This window comes from Dysidea avara, chromosome 5, assembly GCF_963678975.1.
Source record: "Dysidea avara chromosome 5, odDysAvar1.4, whole genome shotgun sequence".
Lineage (NCBI taxonomy): Eukaryota > Metazoa > Porifera > Demospongiae > Dictyoceratida > Dysideidae > Dysidea > Dysidea avara.
This window is the reverse complement of record NC_089276.1, coordinates 11479922-11502906: the sequence shown is the minus strand read 5'-3', so window position 1 is coordinate 11502906 and position 22985 is coordinate 11479922. Positions and strand designations below refer to the sequence as shown.

The following is a 22985-nucleotide window of genomic DNA, read 5'->3' as shown; positions in this document are numbered from 1 at the left end:
AACCAGATGGTCAACAAACTTCAATCCACACCATATTCTACACACAGGTACTTGACATAGAAGTGATCACTGCAGTAAATGTTGCAGTATTTCTTGCAAGTCTACTGTGCTCCAGATCACAAAACATCTTTTTTTTGCCAATCGGCGATGCACGCGACGCCACTACCAAATATTAAAATTAATTATAACTATCTATACTCCATAGTAACAGTGGATACCGTATAGTGGGAAATTTTTGAAAGGTTAAATTTTCGAAAAATTCGAAAATAACAATGTGTTTTCGAAAATATTTTTTCGAAAATAGTACATCCCGACTTTGAAGCGACAATCAAAGAAAGTATAGCTAAATGATTTTTGCGAGTGCACACATGCATAGTTTCTGCTAATATCAGTTAGCTATAGGCCTAATATATTATAGCTATAGGCCTAATGTATTATGGCCATAGGCACTCCACATAATAAGCCAGTCCTATGTCTTTTACCACACACAACAATGGTCTAGAACAGTTTTGTTGGCATGTCTTGGGAGCAATTGATTGTTTGATATTCGGTAATCATAGCAATACTGATATGGGCATATACTGACTTAAAGATCTGTTGCATTGTCAAATCTGTAACCAATCCAGTAAGAATGATCAAAGTAAGCTTGAAAAGCAGTTAACTCACAGTCAGTTATAACAGGATTCTGATGTGAATGGTTGGCTATACATTCACATTGTTCTGTCTCATTATTATGTACAAAGCCAGGAGGACAATTGAGCAACACAGGAAAAAATGTGGCATTTCCTGTAGCAGGATATGTGCAGGAAATTTACAGGACAGGTGACATTTCCAGCACATATCCGGGAGATGGAAATGTACAGGAAATTTGCAAATTTCCTGTACATTTCCTACTACATGATAGGGCACAATTTCCTGCAGATTTCCTGCACTGGACATATGAAATTTCCTGCAGATTTCTTCTATAAGGTATTTATGAAATTTCCAATACATTTCCTCTATACAATATCTATGGAATTTCCTATAGATTTCCCCTATACAATATCTATGAAATTTCCTGCAGATTTCTTCTATAAGGTATTTATGAAATTTCCAATACATTTCCTCTATACAATATCTATGGAATTTCCTATAGATTTCCCCTATACAATATCTATGAAATTTCCTATAGATTTCCGCTATACAATATCTATGAAATTTCCTACAGATTTCCCTTATACAATATCTATGACATTTCCAACAGATTTCTACTATACAGTATTAATGAAATTTCAAATACATTTCTTGTACAGTATCAATGAAACTTATACATGTGGTAAAAACTGTAAACAATAATATCTACATGGTATTACATTATATACATGTACACAGTTACAAGGGTATAGTATAGCTACAAGTTAGTCACATAGTACAGTACCATATATCAGATTTTGTGACCCATCACGAAATTTCTTTTGCTTGGGACAAAGTGTGATCACCTGGGCTGAACCTGTTTAATTGACTACCATCTTTATCATCATATCAGCATGTTTACTCCTTAAGCTTGAGTTTTAACTTTCATTAGCCCATCGTGTCACTCCTTGCTAGATGTCTCTCTGCTCTCTTGGTGTATCGATATCACTTAATATCTTCTTGATTGATAGCTATTTCCACCTTGCCCTTAAGTTCGGCATATTACAGCTGCTCCACTTTATTGAAGGTTCTGCAAATTGTATAATGTAAATGAATGCACGGTATAATACACATTAACAAAAAAAATGCAACCTACACTACAATATAACTATTTTTCTTGGACATTTAAGAAAGTTGAACGATGCAAGATTACTGAAAACAGATCCAGTGTAACCATACGAAAAATGTTTGTGGTCAGGGCCAACAAATATGAAAAACTGAATACATTAATACTATGCATAGAAAACACATTAATAGTAGGACCTAATGTATTTCGCAGACTGGACTCGCAGACTGGACTCATGAACTGAACTAAACAGCTTCTTAACAGTTATCCAGGAATTATCTAGCTCCTGTACCACTGGAAACACCATTATCAAGCTAAAACTGTTGAAGCTGCTCTTCCTACAAAGTTACAGAGTTCGCGAATGCACTAATTTAATAGAATGTTTACAAAACATGTGTACTTGTGCATACTAGCAGTGGTGGAGGCTATTGTAGTTGCGTAGGATTAATTCCTTTGCTGCTTTACTGCTTAGTACTAGTGGATAGGCTACTGTGAATGACCAGAAGTAAATACTTAGCGATGTTGTTAGTATTGCGCTATCCGCTTAATGCTGCCCGCTAAGCTAGTTTACATCTAAAAATATGTTGTCACTATATAGACTGTGTAGAAAAGGCTATGTGTAGCCTATATCTAACTATTTATGCACTATTATAACGTCTTGTAAAAATATTCTAATAAATTAGTGCATGTGCGATATTTGTGACTTTGTAGGAAGAGCAGCTTCAGTAGTTTTAGCTTGACATTAGAGTCTACAGTGGTATAAGAACTAGGAAATTCCTGGATAATTGTTAAGAAGCTGTTTCTAACTTAGTGTGAGTCCACTCCACAAAATACATTAGGCCTATTAGTAGCAGGTTGGCAGCTATTCTTGAAAACTAGCTCCTTAAGTGGCTGAAATACAGCAGAATCAATACCAAAATCTTTGGCTGGCTGTTGAAGGCCATCCACCACTGATTCTCATGAAGCGAGGTCCTCGTGTCAAAGCCAGAAAATGTGACTAGAGCCTGACAGGGCACCCAGAAAACATAACCTCAAGAAACCAGTTTTGAGCATCAAAATCGCCGGATAGTTTGATAGTGTAGCTACCCACTAGAGGTGGTTGTTCAATTTCCCCTGGTGTATAATTTGGATCCGCTTTCTAAAATCAAGTTACAAATAATGGTAAAGTACTGTGTGGAATTATGTTCAATCCAAATGCACCTGGGAATGCATACATACTACTCAAGGTACTACTTAGCACAATTACTGTAGGCAAGATATGAGCAATGTAGGATATAAGGTTACACATATTTTGAACAGGATGTCTGTTTGTGGCCTTGTTTAATGATACACCACAGAATAAACACATACTACAAACAAATACATAATTACAAACAAGACTTGTAATCACAAAAGAGAACCTCACCTACAGACCAGGTGACACATCAACGACATTCAGTAACAGCTCAAACTCAATTGTAGGTTGGCATCCTGAGGTCCGATGGACTTTTTCAACAGGTGCTATAGTATTAATGATGTTCACCATCTTGGCCAAGCTACCATTCTCTTAATATGTCTGGTGATACATTCTGCTGACGAGTAACACTATATTTATCTCCAGACATACTACTCTATTGATGAGTGCGATTTTGATAACCTGGATATAATAGATATTTGTGTACTGGACTAGGCGACTCTAAATGATGCCTACCTTGTTTTCCTGCACCGAGTTGTAGTAAGAAGAGCTTGTTTGTTTCCTCACATTAGAAGCAGTGGCAATATTACCATTCCTTTTCACATACCCATATGGAATTACAGTTGTTAAGGTAGGCGGGTGATGTGCGAGTAGTGACTTGAGTCCAGAACCCCTCGAGTCGAGACGGCCGCTTCACTGGCATTCTTTTATTTCACTACTTGCTTGCGGAATCTTCTCTTTCTCTATGTCACAGAAGAACGCTTCGATTCTCTCCAACTTTCTGCCAGCACTGTGAAGTATAGTGGCGGATTACAGCGACTACAGTTTCAGTGCCACGTGTAGTTGTGGTTTCATCTGTCTTAAAGTATTAGAAACACGCGTGCGCATATATCATACAGCTAAATAATATTAAATTACAATAGCATAATTGTCTGTCAATCAATACTTGACATCCTCCGGGGGGGCAAGTAAGGAGTGAGTCCATTGTTGCACCTTCTGACGTCCCTGTAAGGCGGCCTGGCGAGGTGTTCTACACTGCTGAGGTTGTGGGGTTGGTGTTGTGGATTTCTCTTCAGTGATATGATGTGAAGTAGGTAGCTCTGCTGCTGTAACTTCCAAGGGATACAACTTGGCTATTGGCCGATTCGTTCTCCCAGTAGGTGTTCTCACAGTGGCTGAACGAATGAGTCCGTCAGCTCCTTTATTTACATATTCTATTATAGCCAGCTTCCACTGCACTCTGGGGGTATCACCATGAATAAGAACAATGTCTCCCACCTTCACTGTCTGTGTATTGGATCCTGTTGTTCGATGAAACTCACGCAAGGCTGTCAAGTATTCCATCTTCCACCTGCTCCAAAAGTGTGACAGTAGTAAGGCCTGGGCTTTCGCACTTCCTCTTATGTCTGTAGTCTCACCATAAGTTGGGTCATTCAGTTCATCATCCTGGACAACATAGTGTGGCAGAGAAACAATTGGTCTGCCATGTAACAGATGAGAGGGTGTAATTGGTTCAATGTCATCAGTATCCGATGATACATATGTAAGGGGACGGCTGTTAAGAATGGCTTCCACTTCAACTACCATGGTCTGGAGGCTCTCTAAGGTAGCATGAGTTCGACCCAGTACCTTCTTCAACGTTGACTTAGTGAGTCCTATAAGCCGTTCCCAAAATCCTCCAAACCATGGAGCTCTCTTTGGGATGAAGTGCCACTTAATTCCTCTTCTGGCTAGATCTTCTGCTAATGCTGCAGATGTGAGTAGCTTCTGCAGCTCCTCCGCCGCGGCTTGGTACGTGGACGCATTATCTGAGAGCATCAATCGAGGTAGTGATCTCCGGCTGACAAATCTGCGGAATGCCTGTAAAAAACACTGCAAGGTTAAATCACACACAATTTCAAGATGTATTGCTCTGGATACCGCACAGGTGAAAAGGCAAATATAAACCTTCTGCTCTCCAGTGTTGCTGCGGACATACAGAGCACCTGTAAAATCCACACCAGTAACCTCAAAGGGGCGTGAGGCATTCACCCGGTCCTTGACAAGTGGTGGGGGATCTGGAGTAGCATAAGGTTTACCTGCAGCTCTCTTGCAGATGACACACTTGTGAAGCAGTGATCGTACACGTTGCCTGCCTGAGGGTATCCAGTAGCGTTGGCGTATCAATGTTAAGGTTGCATTGACACCACTGTGGTGTAGTTGTGTGTGTGCCTGCAGTATCACTAGGTTAGTGAAGTGGTGCTTCGATGGCAGAAGGTACGGGAATCTTGCTTGTTCAGACAACGGGGCATTGTGTATTCGCCCACCACACCTAAGTAACATGTCCTTGTCTAAGAACAGTCTCAGCTGTCGCACCAGTGAAAGTCGCAAGGACTGTGACTGTAAGTTCTGGATTTCTTCTGAGAAATGTTCGTGTTGAACAGCATAGATCCACTTCACACTAGCTAGTGAAAGTTCTGCTGGTGACAAATGCATGGCTGTATTGGAGGATGTGTGCATGGCATTGTTAATGAACCTTAGAGTGTACGCAGTGACTGCTAGCAGCTTGGATAGAGTGCTGAAGTTGTTGATGTCAATGATTCTTGCCACTGAAGCCGGTAGATTCTTATGAGGCCTAGTTTGGTCACTGTGCACATGGTCAATGCATCCTAGTTCTAAGCAGGTGAGCAGAACCTCTGTAGGGTCCCAGGCTGGCCAGACAGACTGTGTAGGCAGCCATGTTGGGCCATGTACCCAGAGATGTGAAGACTTGAGTTGCTCAGCTGTAATGCCTCTAGTTAGGAGATCAGCTGGGTTGTCTGCTGAGGGGCAGTACTTCCAGTTGGTGGATACTACACGGATCTCTTCAACCCTGTGATTTACAAATGGTTGTAGTGGCTTATGGCTGGATATCCAATGTAGGACAATCTGGCTGTCCGACCAAAGCTGCACAGCACATTCAAGGTTCAAGGCTGCCTTGACAAGGGAGCTAAGTTTAGCTGCAAGCACAGCAGCCTTCAACTCAAGCCTTGGCAAGGTTAGTTGCTTCAGTGGAGCTGCCCTTGTTTTTGACATAACTAGTGAGGGTAGGTTTTGGCCCTGTTGAATGTATGCTACAGCTCCATAAGCCTTAAGACTGGCGTCCGCAAACACATGAAGGTAAGTGGGCATGCTCTGAGTTGTTGATAGTGATGCAGCATACTGACGGCGAAATGATAGTGTTGTGGCACCTCTGATGTTATCTGCAATTTCCATCCATCTGGCACAAAGATTGTCATTCAATCTGATGTCCCAGCCAATGTGCTCCTGCCACAGTTGTTGAAGAAATAGTTTGGCAGAAATCGTGACTGGTGTTATCAAGCCAAGTGGATCAAAGATAGTCGAGGACCATCGTAAGACTTCTCGTTTGGTGAGAGCAGGTGAACTGCTAGTGCCTGTACATGGCGATAGATGGATTGAATCTGTCTGAGTATTCCAGAGCATACCAAGCACCTTCACCGGGTTGTTGTGTTCAGCAACCTTATGTCGCAATGCGGTAGTCTGGAGGAGTGAGCAGTTTGATGCCCATGAACGCAAATTGAAACCAGCACTGCTTAATGCTGATCGAGATTCAGTGAAGTACTCAATGGCAGCTTCCTCACTTTCGCATCCAGACACCAAGTTGTCCACATACAAGTTGTGGAGCAAGTCCTTGGATGTGGTATTAGCATTCTGTGTTAGATGGAATTTCAGGGTGGCATTGAGCATAAACGGGGAACTGGTGGCTCCAAACAACACCACTCTGAATCGGTAAGTAACAAAGGAGCTACTAGCATTGTTGGGATCCGACAACCATAGAAATCTCGTGTAATCCCGGTCAGTCTCATCTAGGAATACATGGAGAAATGCTTTCTCAATGTCTGCTGAGAAGGTAAAGGGGTGTTGTCGGAACCGCAAAAGGATAGCGCTGAGATCGTTAAGGAAGGGGGGACCTGCATGGAGACAATCATTTAAACTAGGGGAATCACGGGACTGCTTACAGCTACAGTCATACACTATCCTTATTGGGGTAGTGGCTGACTCCTTCCTTACCGGATGGTGTGGGATGTAGTGTACGCTGTTGCTACAATCAGCATCAGCCACTTGTTCAATGAAGCCCTTCCGTTCTTGCTCAGCGATGATGGTGCCATACTGTGTCAACAGTTCTGATGATTTAGCCAATCTGTGAGCCATGGATCGGGTTCGTCTAGAGCACACTGAAAAATTAGAGGGCAGAGGGGGATGATTTTCCTTCCATGGAAAACGTAAGCTGTAGGCTCCATCTGACCGCACCCTAATGTGTGTCTTCATGTACAGTTGAAGAAAGTTGTCATTCAGGTGTCCCTTGGCAGTATCACTGGACTCTGAATTCCAGAAACATGGATTCTCACCTATAGGGTAACTAGTACAATGGAAAATTGCAACATGAAGGTTAGTCGTTGCTACAGGCTGCGGCAACTGGAGTGGGCCAGACAGAAGGTAGCCAAGCTTTGACTGAACGGCAGTTGGTCCATTGCCCCGGACTGTGTGGTCTTGTATGAAATGCCAGTAATAGTCTGCCCCAATAAGAACAGATATGTCAAAGTTCTCATCTCCAGTTACCGGGTGAGCCAGTGGAAGATTCTGTAAATGAGGAATAGCATGTAAGTGAGTGCGTACTGAGTTTCGGATTGGTGCAGCAAGTTGTGGGACAATCAGAACAGAAATCTGTATACGAGTGCCATTTAGGGCATGTACAAACATAGTAGCTACTGCAAGGGTTCTGGATGGGGAAACTTGTGCTCCAAATGAAGACACTGAAATGGTCTCATGGCTAGTTGGTAATAGATGAAGCTCATCAGCCAGCTGTTGTGTGATGAAGGAACGCTGTGCCCCTTCATCAAACAAAATGTGGCCTTCAGCAGTGGTGGTGTATGATGACACTTCTGCGATAGCCGTTTTCAACAAGCAGACACTTGTGTAGAGGGCAGTCAGGGGATTAGAAGCCAATGTGGTAAGGCCTGAAGTTTGTTCTGTTGCGGGAGGCTGCGTTATAGGTGTGGATTGAGTACTGGTTGGTGGGGGTTTACTGTCAGCAGGAAAGCATCGACAAAGGCTGGTATGGTGACGCTTCTTGCACTCCCTACATGTGAATCGTGAGTTACATTGGGATGCCTTGTGTTGCGCAAGACAATTAAAACACAAGTTGTCCCGTTTCACTATAGCCAGCCTTTGCTTAGGGTCAACCACCACATCACAATTGTTTGCTTTATGGCTTCTCTTACAGAATGGACATTCTGGAAGCTTTTTCTGCTGACTGTCTCGGGGATGGGGAAATTTGTCAATGCGAGTGTTAAATGAGGCAGTGGGGGGTGGGGTGCTGTCATGCATGCTGGGTCTTCCACTGTGTTGCTGACTCATGTCAAGGATCTGAATTTCCTTAAGTAAGCCACTCATAACATCATCAATAGACCATTCAGAATCATGATGGTCACGAGCCATGTGTTTCTTTATTTCAACTGGGAGCTTGTTTAACACTGAAGGTGTCAACATGGTGCCATAAGACTCTGAAGTCTTGCCTAATGATGACAAAGCTCTCATATGCTGTTCTAGGGTATCATAGAAGGCCTGTAAGCTAGCTAGGGAGTTAGATGGTTTCCAAAGGCTTAGTAAAGCATCCATGTGAGCCTTAATGATTTTGTAAGGTTGACCATATCGAGCCTTGAGTAGATCAACCGAATGGGCATAATTAGCATCTGTGAGTGGGAACCCGGCGATGATACGAGCAGCATCCCCTTGCACTTGTGTACGCAAGTAATTAAACTTTTGTACCCCACTAAGACCTTCATTTGCATTAATCGCTGCATCAAACGAATCCCAAAACATTTGCCATTCGAGTGGGTCACCGCTAAATGTTGGCAGAGATTGTTTTGGGAGTCGAGTGACAGCTTGGGGAACTCTACCTGTGTTACTTAGTTGATGTATGTTTGTACTCACGTGTGTAGGTCGTGCTGATGCTACATAGGGATTGGCTGAATCGTCCTGGCTGCTTGTCGCTGACAGGAGTTGGATGGGTGGGGACGAGATCGGGAGTGGTACAGGTGGAGGAGGACGCTGGGATTCAGGTGGCGGCAGGCCAGCCTTGCGAATGAACTCTGTCAGATATGCTAGACGTTCTTCTAACGTCATCTGATAGGTGTCAGCATTGGTGATTTCCTCCTCGAACTCTAGTTCACCTTCGATCTTGTCCGCAATGGCGATGTCCAACTCCGCAATCTGTTCTTTCTTCGCCTTAAGTTGGGTGAGCGTTGTTTCAGCCAATAGCTTCTTCCCTTCGGAGACAGATTGGGTACTGACGCCTTCGAGATCGGTAGAAAGCATGTCTTCCACTTTCGCGAGCAACTTCGTTGTACTGGCCTTGATCCCTCGGCGTTTGAGATTAAGGCGCTCCATCACTAGTGTTTCGTCACAGCACCAATGTGAAGTATAGTGGCGGATTACAGCGACTACAGTTTCAGTGCCACGTGTAGTTGTGGTTTCATCTGTCTTAAAGTATTAGAAACACGCGTGCGCATATATCATACAGCTAAATAATATTAAATTACAATAGCATAATTGTCTGTCAATCAATACTTGACAAGCACCTGCCAACGTCGCCATTTTTAATGTTCCCGCGCAGCATAACAAACGCCTCAACTTTTGTCAGAAAAAAACTATTAAGTTGCGCGCTTAGGTTAAAATCGATCGGTTAAAATTCTTGCTCTTTGCGACCCACCCAACCTTTTACTCTAGAAGAGAAAGAGAGTATCTTCACTCATATTATGTACAGCTAGCTAAATATTATACGTAGCTATACCATAGATTATATAGAGGGCTATAATCTATGGTTTTAAACTCTAGTGCACAGACTAACGTACGAGAAGCCATACAATTGCACGTAAGAGTTTGCTACTTGATATTATTTCAGCCCTTCAGTACACTCAGACTTACTTCAAAGATTCTGTTGAGCAGCATGCAACTGTCAGCACCCAACTAAATTACGTTAAAAATGCTTTCAGATTGCTGCATCTCGGCTTGAGTGATGATTTTAAAAATTTTCCTGGTGGAGGGGGGGCCTGTCCCCAGACCCCCTTGAAAATATGCTACAATTGCTATGCCCTCAACTGTGGTGGCCCACCCGCCCCTATTTTACCAGAGCCAGCCCTGCTTGGTAGTCTTGTTTGGTTACACTTTGGTTCACACTTATCAGATTTGATCAATTTAATTGTTCAGGACAGTAGTGCAATCTGGATCCAGAGGCAGAGATGGTTTCAGTGCCCACAGGTGATTAGTGCTGTGAGCAACTGGCAATCTGGCTCAGTGCCCGAGACATGCTGAAACACGTAGTAGCTACTGTAATACATGAAGGAGTTGATTATATAATTACAGGGGAGGATCCAGACTTTTAAAATGGGGGGTTCCACTTTAAATTGCAACTTCAGTCTAGCTGTAAGTTGAAGTTCAAAAAAAAGGTCATTACCTGCTGACAATATATAGCTGCCCCTCACCATAGATACCCTCACCAACTACATTTCCTTATTTATAACTGTATACATATAGCTTGCTACACTGCTCCTCAAAAGACTACTGTGACTTCTCTATTAGAGTATCTCGAGTAAGAGAGGCTCTTCTTTCAAAAGTGGGGTTCCATGGAACCCTTTGAAACCCCCCTGGATCTGCCCCTGAATTCGATACAGAATTTTGCATGTATGATCAGCTTTGGCTACACAGCATGCATGTGCAATTCCCACTGAGCCAAACTGGAAATTGACAAATAGCTACACCAAAATCTTTCAAGTGCATTCTATGTAAGTAATTATGCATCAGATGTAAAGCAAAAGCACACATCACAATGTCAACCCCATTTGATGTGGTGTCAAACTCATACATTATGTAGAGTCGTTTTTCTACAATAAAGTGTGTGGGAATACTACCTTAAATAGACATATACTTCTTGTAGCCAATATAGCTCCTAATGGTGTTCAGTCCCCTTCATTGACTCATTGTCAATAGTCTCTCAACGGACCACCCTATAGTTTGTGGCTGCTGATAGTAAAATATCTGAGTTGAGTTAGCTACATATACGTATGCTGGTGAGAATTTTATAAATTTATCCCAGAAATTTTATTGTAGTTGTAGTGGCACAATGGATCCTAGCCACTACTGCTATGATCCAGTAGCACTAGTGGCTACTGGATGGTAGCTTCATTGGTTTCATATACATAATTATGTGTTGACCTGGTTATAGTAGTACTCCTCTGGTAAGAGTAGAAAGGTGTGTGCTGAAGTTCCAACAGGTACTGTAGAAAATGTATGGGAGATGAGTTTCCCAGTTCGCTGTGTATAGATGTTCCAGCTCATCGATAAAATGATTTTTTGCTTATTGTGAGATGACACATAACAGCCTATAATATTATTTAATTTTATGGTGATCTTGTGTAATTCATAATACAAAGTGACATAATTATGCAAAGGTTGCTTGTTTTCTGTTTTGTGCCATGGTTACCAATGGGGCTTAATAGAGAGTGTCTGGAAAGCCACCCATTTGTTTGTTTAACCATTACTAGCACTTACAAATTGTGGCAAACCTATTATATCAAACAGCATGTAGCATTTTTTGAGCTGTAACAATTTGTTATTACATATATAGGTATATTGATCACGAGATTAAAGTTTGGTGCATGGGTTAATTTCTATATTCTGCAAGACAACAAAAACTGTGAAGTGTGCGATAGAATTTTCAGTGGATGCAGATATATTCATGTAATAATTCTACCTTTAGCTACCAGTTAAACTGCATAGTACAAACTGAAAATAAAATTATTGCAAAATTCTACAGTAATTTGAGCTGAAGTGTAACCATATCAATTTAAAATTCCATAGTAACTTCAAATCAATGACAGTAAAAGTGGCACGTGTCAAACTTATATTACATGCCTAACTGCAAACTACCGTAACAGGTGATATGTACTAATACAGAAAATGCACCAGAAATGTAAACAAATTACCTTGAAATTTCCGCATAACTGGAAATCACCTGGACAGGTGGTATGTACTAGTACAGGAAATGTTCCAGAAATGTGAACAAAGAACTCCTTGACAAAATATGGTTGTGGAATTTCCTGCACAACTGGAAATTAGATGGAAGAATGATATGTAGAAGTACAGGAAATGTGTCAGAAATGTAAACCAAAAAATTTCCTTGACATTTCCAGTTCCAGGAAATGTGACATTTCCTGCATGAGTGGAAATTTCCTGGAAAGGTGGCATGTATTAGAGCAGGAAATGTGCCAGAAATATGAACAAAATATTCCTTGACATTTTTGAAAGTGGCATTTCCTGTAAAACTGGAAATCACTTGGAAAGGTGATATGTACAAGTACAGGAAATGTGTCAGAAATTCAAAGAGAAAATTTCCTTGACATTTCCTGTACCGATATAACCGCCGGAAATGTGGTATTTTTTGCTGTGCAAGACGACTTGTAATATTTTAGTTATCTGATAATCTGAATTTATTTTTAATTGTAACTGGCAAGATTCCACTGGCTGTCCTGCTATCTGAAGTGGTCCATCTGTGAAGCTGGTACGAGCCACAACATGTGGTGAAACTGATCCTATGCAAGTAGCAATAAACATGACATCATACATGTACTTCTGGCATAATTCATCCACTAGATGTACATGTAAATCATATGTTTGTCCAGGTGCTATGCTGATTATGGAATCATTGGTGACAGAAAAGTTAAACAGCATTGGTGATGTTGAGATCAAGTTTAGCATATCATTTGGATGGTAATAAAATGGCTTATAACGCAAAAATATACTTGTACAAGTACTTATAGCATAGAATTTCATACATGGATGCAGAGTATTAGCAAAAATTGTGTTGCTAGAGTTACCTGCTGTGTTGTTGATAAAAGTAAAATTTGTATTCCACTGATTGGGTGACATGGATGGAGAAGAGTACCTTACAAAACAAGAATGAGACAAGATGTATTCATATGGTGTAGATAACTCTCCTCCATAATGCACAGCAGTATTCCTTACAAACAACAAGGTACTATCAGAATGTACCTGTATCCAAGAATCACCAATAAGCAAAACAGCACCACCACGTAAGCCTTTGTTATCCAAACATTCTGTAAAAGAGTGAACATAAAAGTCTACATAAGCACTGTCTATTACCAATGCTGTTGATTTGTTTTTGATAAACCGAGTGAAATTTCTAAATTGAATGCTGACTCCAGAAGCAGATATTGCACCAACACTACCTGACCTTGAAGAAAGAGCTTGTAGATTATTACCAAAAAAGTAACAACCATCTATTATCAAAGTCAGCATGCTACTTCTCACCAATGAAGTGTGATAGTCTTTGTTAATTTGAATAGCTGAGCCATACTGTGCTTCATTGTTCATAAATGAGGAGTTACAAATTTTAAACCGATTTGTAGGTTGTGATTTACCTGATTCATGACTAGCGTACAATATAATACCACCACCGGCACCATTTAATGCGAAGTTGTGTTCAAAAGTACAATTGATTACTATGTAAGAATTGTAAAAACTTTGCTCGATTGTTTGATATACTGCAATGCTCATATACGCTCCTCCCCCTCCTTGATATGTGTAAGCTGAATTGTACAAAAAAATTTAATTTTTAATTTCCACATTGTTGTGTGAGGGGCTTTGTTTTGTGTCAACACAAAGAGCTCCACCAGAATTTGCTTTGTTCATAGAAAACAATTAAGATAGAATTTGAAATGAATTGTACTTGGCTTTACCATGCAATTGTATGGATAATCCACCTCCAGCACTGAACGATACATGCACATTGCTAGCAAGGCGATCTGGCTCACTGTTGGTGAAATTGTATATAGCAGTATTGCCTGTAAACACACAGTGATCAATCGTATATTTTGACAGTATATTATACGGATTCCTGTGAGGGTCACATGCAGCTAACCCAGGTGTACAGTTAGTATATTCAATGTAAATACCACCACCACCAGCTAGATATCTGGTTGACTCTTTAGGATTTAACTTATTGTAAGCCAGATTGAACGTTTATCTAGCTGTACTGAACAATTAAAACAGCTATGTATGTGATCAACGCAACCACTAGTACTGTTAGCTTCCTCCATGAATTAATTATTTACGGTGCGGCGCGGTAAAGAGACATTGTTTCGAAAATATTTTTTTCGAATTTCCAAGCAAGCACTCTTTTTCGAAAATTTAACCTTTCGAAAATTTCCCGCTATACGGTAACCTCTCAAAGCTCGAGAGAGAGTTTTGGCCCAAAAGAATAGCAATGCAAATTACGATGGTGAAAAATCGATCGAATTCAACATTATTTTCACTAGAAGAGAAACACTGGTCTAATCAAATTTGCTGCTACTCTAGTGTTTTTCTTGATTACACCTACCCCTACGCATGACTATAAATTGTAAGTCGATTTGAAGATACTGATTTTTCGGTTTTTGGACCCTAAGAGAGACTAGTAATGGTCACTACTAATGTCTGCCACAATACTCACTATTTTTGTGTAGTGATATTCACTAATGTTGTAGTGACTGTCACTACCATGTAGCATTGTTCACTACTATGTACTGAGGGCCACTACTAAAGAGTAGTGAGCATCACTACAAAAGAGTAGTGAGCATCACTACAAACGTGGTGAATGTCACTACACAAAAATAGTGAGTATTGTGGCAGAAATTAGTAGTGAAATTCACTTTACAGTGTGTAGTTGTGACATACATATAGCAGGTATAACAAGTTGATGTTGTGCTACTTCTAAAAACCAGGCACCATGCAGCTAGCTAACTCATCTGGAATTAACTATAGACAGTATAATATTATGCTACTATGAATTAACCAACTATTTATTACTATTTTACAATAGGGTAGTTTTGGGTTGTACAATAATATTATTAGCTAACTTTCGCATTTCGTAATTCATGATTTTTTTTGTAATTCATTCAATTACGTTGCTATGCACTGCTAAGGAAGCGTTTGTTAAATAAACCACTTTTACCAACATATTACACACGGTTTTATAGTGTGACTAACGTGTTTTATGATTATGATTATGATTATGATTATGATTACTGAAAACACAGTTACAAACCTCAAAGATGCTTTTCATTTTCGTACGTAAGGGATACGCCCCCTTTCAGCTCGAAGCGATAGGCTATTCCTGGTAGTGTAAGACGAGGTCTGCACCGTTGTTTTTCAGTTGCTAAACGCCTGAAAACCTCAAGGGGAAGGCAGTCTGAGGAAAGTCGCCACACCCGTATTTCAGTCCGCCGAAAAGAAACCACCTCAGAGCAAAGTTCACCTGTGCAGAAGTTTAATGCAGACTTCATTTCGCTATTGCTTCTTATGTAAAAGCTGCTTTTACCATTATTTAACGATTTTGCTCACGTGGGTGCGTACGGACAAACATAGGTAGATTTTTTTCTTTTTTTTAAAATATATACTATTTTTTTTATCCCGGGCTTGATGGACTGCCCTTGCCTACCACCCCCAGCACATAAATGGCCTGTGCTGGACAAATCGGGACTTTTTTAGTCCACGGCAAACTGAGACTCTGCCCGAATCAGCTCCACAATTGGGGGAGTCTTAACATAGTGACCGATGGATGAGCGGGCTCCGCGGATGCATTGTATGGAGGACCGCAAGAGAGAAAAAGATAGACAGCACCTTAACCACCCCATGACAACAGAGTAATCATCGCCCCACTTATTTGAAAGTTGATGAGCCAAGCGTTGATAAAAAACAGAAGCCTCATGAGCCAGACCACCAGAGGCAGACATTACCAGGGGAGTAAAAGAGGCATGCTCCTCCTCACGAATTCTCTGAGCATACGCGTGTTTCTTAATGTTCTCGTGCCTCCGATAACAGGAGGCCAGTGATGAGGACGCATTAGAAGCAGCCAGAGGGTTGAACACCCGCACATCCACAAAACATCTTTCACTTCTTCCACCCCAAAAACCATTCATGGCGATGTCAAGACGGGCACCATCTTGGATATTGGCAGAAGCAGGGTAGTCCTGCTGTGAAACCGGCTGGAGCTCTGGTTCAACAGCTACCTGAGAGCATACTTCAGTCAACAGGGTAGCAGTTAGATCTCTAATCTCATTGTGTCGGATAGAAGGCAAGCCACCCTTGGGACAGGATAAAGCATGCTCCACTGAAAAGGAAGTCCCACATGCACAGTGAGCAGGAGTCCGCTGAGGAGACCACCCATAACGTAGTGCCACGGCATCGTGAAACGCGGACTTATGCAGTGCAAAGCCATGTTCCTGTAGGGGCCGGGTGGTAAGCCAGTTGGAGGCCCCTTTGGCTGAGGCTAGATCTAAAGCGCGTTGAGAGGAGGGATCTAAGTGGGTACGCAAACTGGAAGATCTATCCGAATAGTTGGAAGATTTGGTGGAATTGCGGATTGCGGACTTGCGAGATAGCTGTTCTGTTTTAACAATAGCCGAATTGGTACCCCGGTCCAGAATGAATTGTGAAAGAGGCTCAGTAATGTGACACGAGGCTGAATACTCCTCAGCTGCAATAAGAGTTGGGTTTATGATACCCAAACCACCATATCGAGGTGGAAGGGCAAATAATTTACGGATTGTGTCATTTGGTGGAGAGCATCCCATCAAAGTAGGGATAAGTACCAGCCGGATGTTGTCCTCAAGGGGTTGTAAAGCCTCTGATATGTTTGGAGTAGTGCGACAAAGGTAGAGCCAATGGCTTGACAAGCCATGAGTGAGAGCGGAATAAGCAGCATGCGGCTGAACTTGTGCGAACTTGGCAAGCCGTGTAATCTCTGCTGACCAACCAACAACCTTGTCCCTCACAAATTCCTGAACATAAGCGTTTGAACCAATGGCAGCCCCAAGGTAGGAACGGCCCGCGGAAGTAATTTGAACATCAGTATCTGAGAACAGAGTAGTAGCAATTGAATGGAACCTTTCCTTAGAAACTAACCAAGTTTTAGGAGCATTCACAAAATAGCCAAAAGCAGGTCCCTTAATACAGAGCTGGTTCCACCAGATGAGCAAGTCCTGTATACTGCCACAAGCACAAGCATCATCAGCATACCAGACCTGGTCCACTGTCCCATGAAGTTGATTGATTAAAGGCACTGTAGCAAGGGCATACATAGGCATAGCTAGTGGGTCTCCCTGTGTAGTACCCTCCTCTGATAAAATAACCTCCCCAGAAACAAGCAAAGAGGCTGGAGACCTATAAATATTGATCAGAATAGTGGAAAGTGGCAGGCACAGTTGTCTGATGTTGTGTAGAGCCACCAAACGGTTCAGCGAGTTAAAGGCATTGGAGGCGTCCACCAGCAACACAGCCTCAGTGCTTCCTTCCTCAAAAACCCTTCGGACAGCATGAACCGCAGCCTCCGCCCCAGAAAGTTGCCCCGCACAAAGTTGGTGTGAACCAGCTGCCTCCTGAATGTCATCCCGCAGGATGACCAGCACAGCCTTAGCAACAATACGTCTCATAACCTCGCACACACCAATAGGCCGCACCCCAGGATTTTTATCCAAAGCAATGAGGCGACACACCAAAAAAGGCGAGAGCAAATCTGGGGAGAGGAAAACAGTACATAAACGACGAGCAAATGAGGACATTGCAACACACAATTCACCTGAAGCAGAGTGAAATGAGGTACAAAGTCGACGCCAACCACGAGCGTCGATCCCAGAGGGTCCAGCCGCACCAGATGTTCGCAAAGCAGCAGACCTGATAACAGCAGCATTAAGAGAAGAGAATATAACAGGGTGTACGGATGGTGGGTCAGCCCAATGCTGTAGAAGACACTTAGGATCCAAAGGCTGAGCTGGAGGATGCTTAGCCCGCAGAACATCGCGAACACAATGGCCGGGAGAAGCAGAATCAGCTATCTCATCCAAGTTTAGAACTCCACCACGTTGGTAACCTGAGACTAATCGTAAAGCAGCCTTGGTTTTACCCTCAAACATTAGCTTAGAAAAGTTACGTACAAGTTGTGCCTCACTTAGTTTTGGCAAATGACTCTTGAGACGACCCTGTATAGCTCCTCCCTCAGCAACCAGTTCAAGTAGATTCCTATCCTTCCACTGTTTCAGCCGCTGCTCCAATAGGAGAGTGTGATCCTTGTCCTTAGATGTGCGGCTTGGCTTCTGGAGCAGTAATATACAAACCACAACAATTGCCTTAAGGGTGACAGGTAGATAGGTACACACACACACACACCTTTACGAAAACAAGTTGATGTTGTGCTACTTCTAAAAACCAGGCGCCATGCAGCTAGCTAACTCATCTGGAATAACTATAGACAGTATATACTACTATTTATTTTGCTAGCTATAGAATAGGATCATATACAGGCATTGCCTATGTATCCTAAATCACTAATACTAATACTAATACTATGAATTAACCAACTATGTATTACTACTTTACAATAGGGTAGTTTGGGTTGTGCAATAATATAATTAGCTATTTCTCGTATTTCGTAATTCATGAAATATTCGTAATTCGTTCAATTACGTTGCTATGCACTGCTAAGGAAGCGTTTGTTAATAAACCGCTTTTATCAACATATTACGCGCAAAACTATCTTCTAAACTGTTTTATAGTGTGACTAACGTGTTTTTTCCCACAAATTCTCTCGACAAAGCCTCAAAGCTGCTCTTCATTTTCGTTCGCGTACGTAAGGGATATGCCCCCTTTCAACTCGAAGCGATAGGCTATTCCTGGCAGTGTACGAGGCCTGCACCGTTGTTTTTCAGTTGCTAAATGCCTGAAAACCTCAAGGGGAAGGTAGTCTGAGGAAAGTCACCACACCCGTATTTCAGTCCACCGATATATAACTAAGTCCACTAATGAAATTGCTCCAATTTTACAAGTGATCTTTACCCAGTCTTTGTCTACCAGCTCATTACCGAGTAATTGGCTATCAGCTAACATTTGTCCTGTGTATAAAAAGGGTAACCGCAGTAGTGCCATCAATTATCGACCTATATCGTTAACATCCATTTGTGCTAAGACTATGGAACACATTATTTACCACTCCATTATGAACCATCTTAACCAACACAACGTTTTAATTGAAAATCAACATGGCTTTCGATCACAGCACTCCTGTGTCACTCAACTCATCACTTTGACTGAAGACATATCCTACGCTCTTGACCATCAAAAGCAAATTGATATAATCCTTCTAGACTTTTCTAAAGCATATGATACAGTTCCACATCAACGACTTCTGACTAAATTAAGGCATTATGGAATTAGCAACAGTACTCTTGCATGGATTGAATCCTGGCTCACTAGACGTTCACAATGTGTAGTTTTGGATGGTGAAACCTCAAACCCTGTACCTGTTTTGTCAGGAGTCCCTCAAGGAACTGTCCTGGGTCCCCTGATGTTTTTACTGTATATAAACGACTTAGCAAATGATATTGATTCTCCTCTTCGGATGTTCGCAGATGATTGTTTACTTTACAGAATAATCAATAGCAGAGAAGACACCATCCAGCTCCAACAAGATCTGAACAAGTTATCTGAATGGGTTAACACCTGGCAACTGAACTTTAATGTCATCAAATGTGCTGTAGTGCAATGCACAAGGAATACTTCACCCATCACACATAATTACATACTGAACGGCCATATATTAGAAACATCTGAGCAACACTCTTATCTGGGCATCTTAATTAACAAGTCATTATCCTGGTCTTCACACATATCTACCATAGCAGCAAAGGCGACAAAAATCCTCAACTTTTTGAAACGTAATCTCAGTAGTTGCTCACAAAGAGTTAAGAAATCTGCATACATCACAATGGTGAGGCCACAAATGGAATATGCATCAGCTGTGCATGTGGGATCCATACTACAATTCACAAATTCAGCAATTAGAGAAGGTACAACATCGTGCAGCCAGATGGATTTATAATGACTATAGTAGATTTAGCTCAGTTTCAGCAATGTTAAACGAATTATCCCTGCCATCTCTTGAGACTCGTCGCAAGATATCTAGATTACAAGTCCTGCACAAGGCACTCCATCACCAGCTTGCCATCTGCATACCATCATATTACTTACCATCAACGAGAGAAACTAGATCATACCATCCATTGCATCTCATAATTCCATCATCATCCACCAGATCATATCAGAGCAGCTACTTCTCAAGAACTGTTAAAGAATGGAACACCTTGCCTGTTAACATCATTGAAACGTCTGATCCAGATTCGTTCACATCACTTTTACAATCATATTACCACACTAGTACTAACTTGTAATTAGTTGAACAATTGGTTTACTGTATGTTAAGTTAGAACTGTTTTTTTTTTTGTTGTTGTTGTTGTTTTTCTTTTTCCTGAGCATACTAGCAGGGCTGACTGCTCAGTACAAATAAAAAAATAATAATAATAATAAATAAAGTCCACGTATAACTAAGTTATTAATTAAGGTTAACTAAGTTATTAATTAAGGTCAACTAAGTTATTAATTAAGGTTAACTAAGTTATTAATTAAGGTTTAACTAAGTTATTAATTAAGGTTAACTAAGTTATTAATTAAGGTTGTTTTGTAGTTAAGGTAGCTAGTTTTGTAGTTAAAGTACTTAGTTTGATAGTTAAGCTAGTTAGAATTTTGTATTTAATATATTTAATTCTACTTAAAACAAGTTGATGTTGTGCTACTTCTAAAAACCAGGCGCCATGCAGCTAGCTAACTCATCTGGAATAACTTCTGGAATAACTATACACAGTATATACTACTATGAATTAACCAACTATGTATTACTACTTTACAATAGGGTAGTTTGGGTTGTGCAATAATATAATTAGCTATTTCTCGTATTTCGTAATTCATGAAATATTCGTAATTCGTTCAATTACGTTGCTATGCACTGCTAAGAAAGCGTTTGTTAAATAAACCGCTTTTACCAACATATTACGCACAAAACTATCTTCTAAAGTGTGACTAACGTGTTTTTTCCCACAAATTCTCTCGACAAAACCTCAAAGCTACTCTTCATTTTCGTTCGCGTACATAAGGGATACGCCCCCTTTCAACTCGAAGCGATAGGCTATTCCTGGCAGTGTACGAGGCCTGCATCGTTGTTTTTCAGTTGCTAAATGCCTGAAAACCTCAAGGGGAAGGTAGTCTGAGGAAAGTCACCACACCCGTATTTCAGTCCGCCGAAAAGAAACTACCTCAGAGCAAAATTCACCTGTGCAGAAGTTTAATACAGACTTCATTTCACTTTTACTTCTAACGTAAAAGCTGCTTTTACCGTTATTAAACGATTTTGCTCACGTGGGTGCGTACGGATAAACATAGGTAAATAGGTAGGTACACACACACACACACTTTTACGAAAACAATTTCAGTCCGCCGAAAAGAAACCACCTCAGAGCAAAGTTCACCTGTGCAGAAGTTTAATACAGACTTCATTTCACTTTTACTTCTTACATAAAAGCTGCTTTCACCGTTATTAAACGATTTTGCTCCCGCTTTTCAGTTCTTGTCCAGCACGTTTGCCTCTTGTGCTGGGGGTGGTAGGAAAGGGCATTACATCTAGCCCGGGAAAAAAATTTTGCTCACCTGGGTGCGTACGGACAAACATAGGTAGATAGATAGGTACACACACACTTTTACGAAAACAATTTCAGTAAACCAGGCGCACGCCCGGTTTAAAAATTAAAATCATGTATGTAGCTAAGTGCACACCTTTGTTTACTGTTTATCATGCAGTTTATAACAATAGTTATTATGTAAACAACTACATGTAGCTACATAGTTGTGGTAGCTAGCTATACTGTAATTAACCCAAATAAAATACTTTGCTCACCCTGACACATAATTTCAATTGAAAGACAGCACATCAGAGGCCATATTGAGAGTGCATGGGCCCACATCCAATATTACTGCAATGCATACTATTGTAGCAATTTCTGGCTGGAATTCTTACAATACAAAATCTATAAGCACATGTGAATTCCCAGGAAAAATAATTTACAAGACTGGCATGCGACTATAAGGACACATTCGGCGCAAGTGCAAGAATCTTGCAAGAAACACAAGAAAGGGGACATTTTAGCTATATAGTGTATACTCTTGTATGACTTACATGCAAGAATCTTGCACCAAAAGGGACATTTCCATGCAAAAATCCTGCAAGGATGATCTTGCAAGTTACTTTTTCCTAAGTTTAACATCAAAAAGCAGCTGTAGCTAATAGCTATCGATAAAGAACTTTACATGATAGCCACAAGGCTTTTTCCGTATTAATTATCTCACCTACATGAAGTAGCTATGGCGAATTAAGCAGGCAGTCAGAAACTTAACAAAATTTTAACTATAATTATGTTGAAGGCAGACTCATCCCAGACGCCAAAGTTGCCGCACGGTTTGCCTGTAGCCAGCCAAGTTGCTGATTCAAAGATAGTCTAGCCGGAGTTCCAGACAGCTTGTGTGGTGGTCGCTGTTGCGCACATTCCGCGATTCAGGGACTGCCATGGCTTATGTGACGGCGGACAAACGCAAAAATGTTACGTTTCCCGGCGCTCAAGCTAGACCTATCGCTGCATGCAAAGTATGCAAAGACAGCTGGGACCTAGCTAGGTACTCATACCAGTAGTCCAATACTCTATTATGATATCGCTGGAGCCACTAACCTTAACTTGAGCCTTTATAACTAACTACTGACTGCCAGAGATGGCTAACCGCTTAGCTACAACATTTAAACACTTTAAAAGCTACATCCTCACCGTAGGAGTTCCACCAAATATCAGACTTCCCAGATTCGTCGTCACCAAAGTTTAATAGGAATAATCGGCAAAAATATATATATCGGGTTCACGGACACCCACTGTTTATGCTTTCATTCAATCAAAAGTCATGTATTAAAGCAACTCATCTACTTCTTCAACATGAATCAGTAAATTAACAATCGGACGCGACTGTAAACGTAAAAATAAATTAAAATCGGACGCTAAATAGCCAATATGGTATATGGTATTTATCAATATACGGAGTCTTTAACTTATG

The 22985-nt window shown here is 41.1% G+C and overlaps 2 protein-coding genes across 2 annotated transcripts in view; both read right to left on the bottom strand.

Annotated features, from left to right (window-relative positions):
* Window positions 1-22773, bottom strand: part of LOC136256621 (uncharacterized) — a 36322-nt gene extending 13549 nt beyond the window's left edge. Inside the window, exon 1 of the mRNA XM_066049598.1 lies at window positions 22706-22773. The gene's annotated coding sequence lies outside the window, so the exon portion shown is untranslated. The remainder of the gene's footprint in view (window positions 1-22705) is intronic.
* On the bottom strand, window positions 1254-9521 carry LOC136255689 (uncharacterized). The gene is made up of 3 exons (XM_066048503.1): window positions 3429-9521; window positions 3144-3374; window positions 1254-1702 (listed from the first exon to the last, which is right to left on the bottom strand). Exon 1 carries the CDS (start codon window positions 9339-9341, stop codon window positions 3852-3854), a length of 5490 nt encoding a protein of 1829 aa, XP_065904575.1. The 5' UTR covers window positions 9342-9521; the 3' UTR covers window positions 1254-1702; window positions 3144-3374; window positions 3429-3851.
* Window positions 22774-22985: the final 212 nt, after the last annotated feature.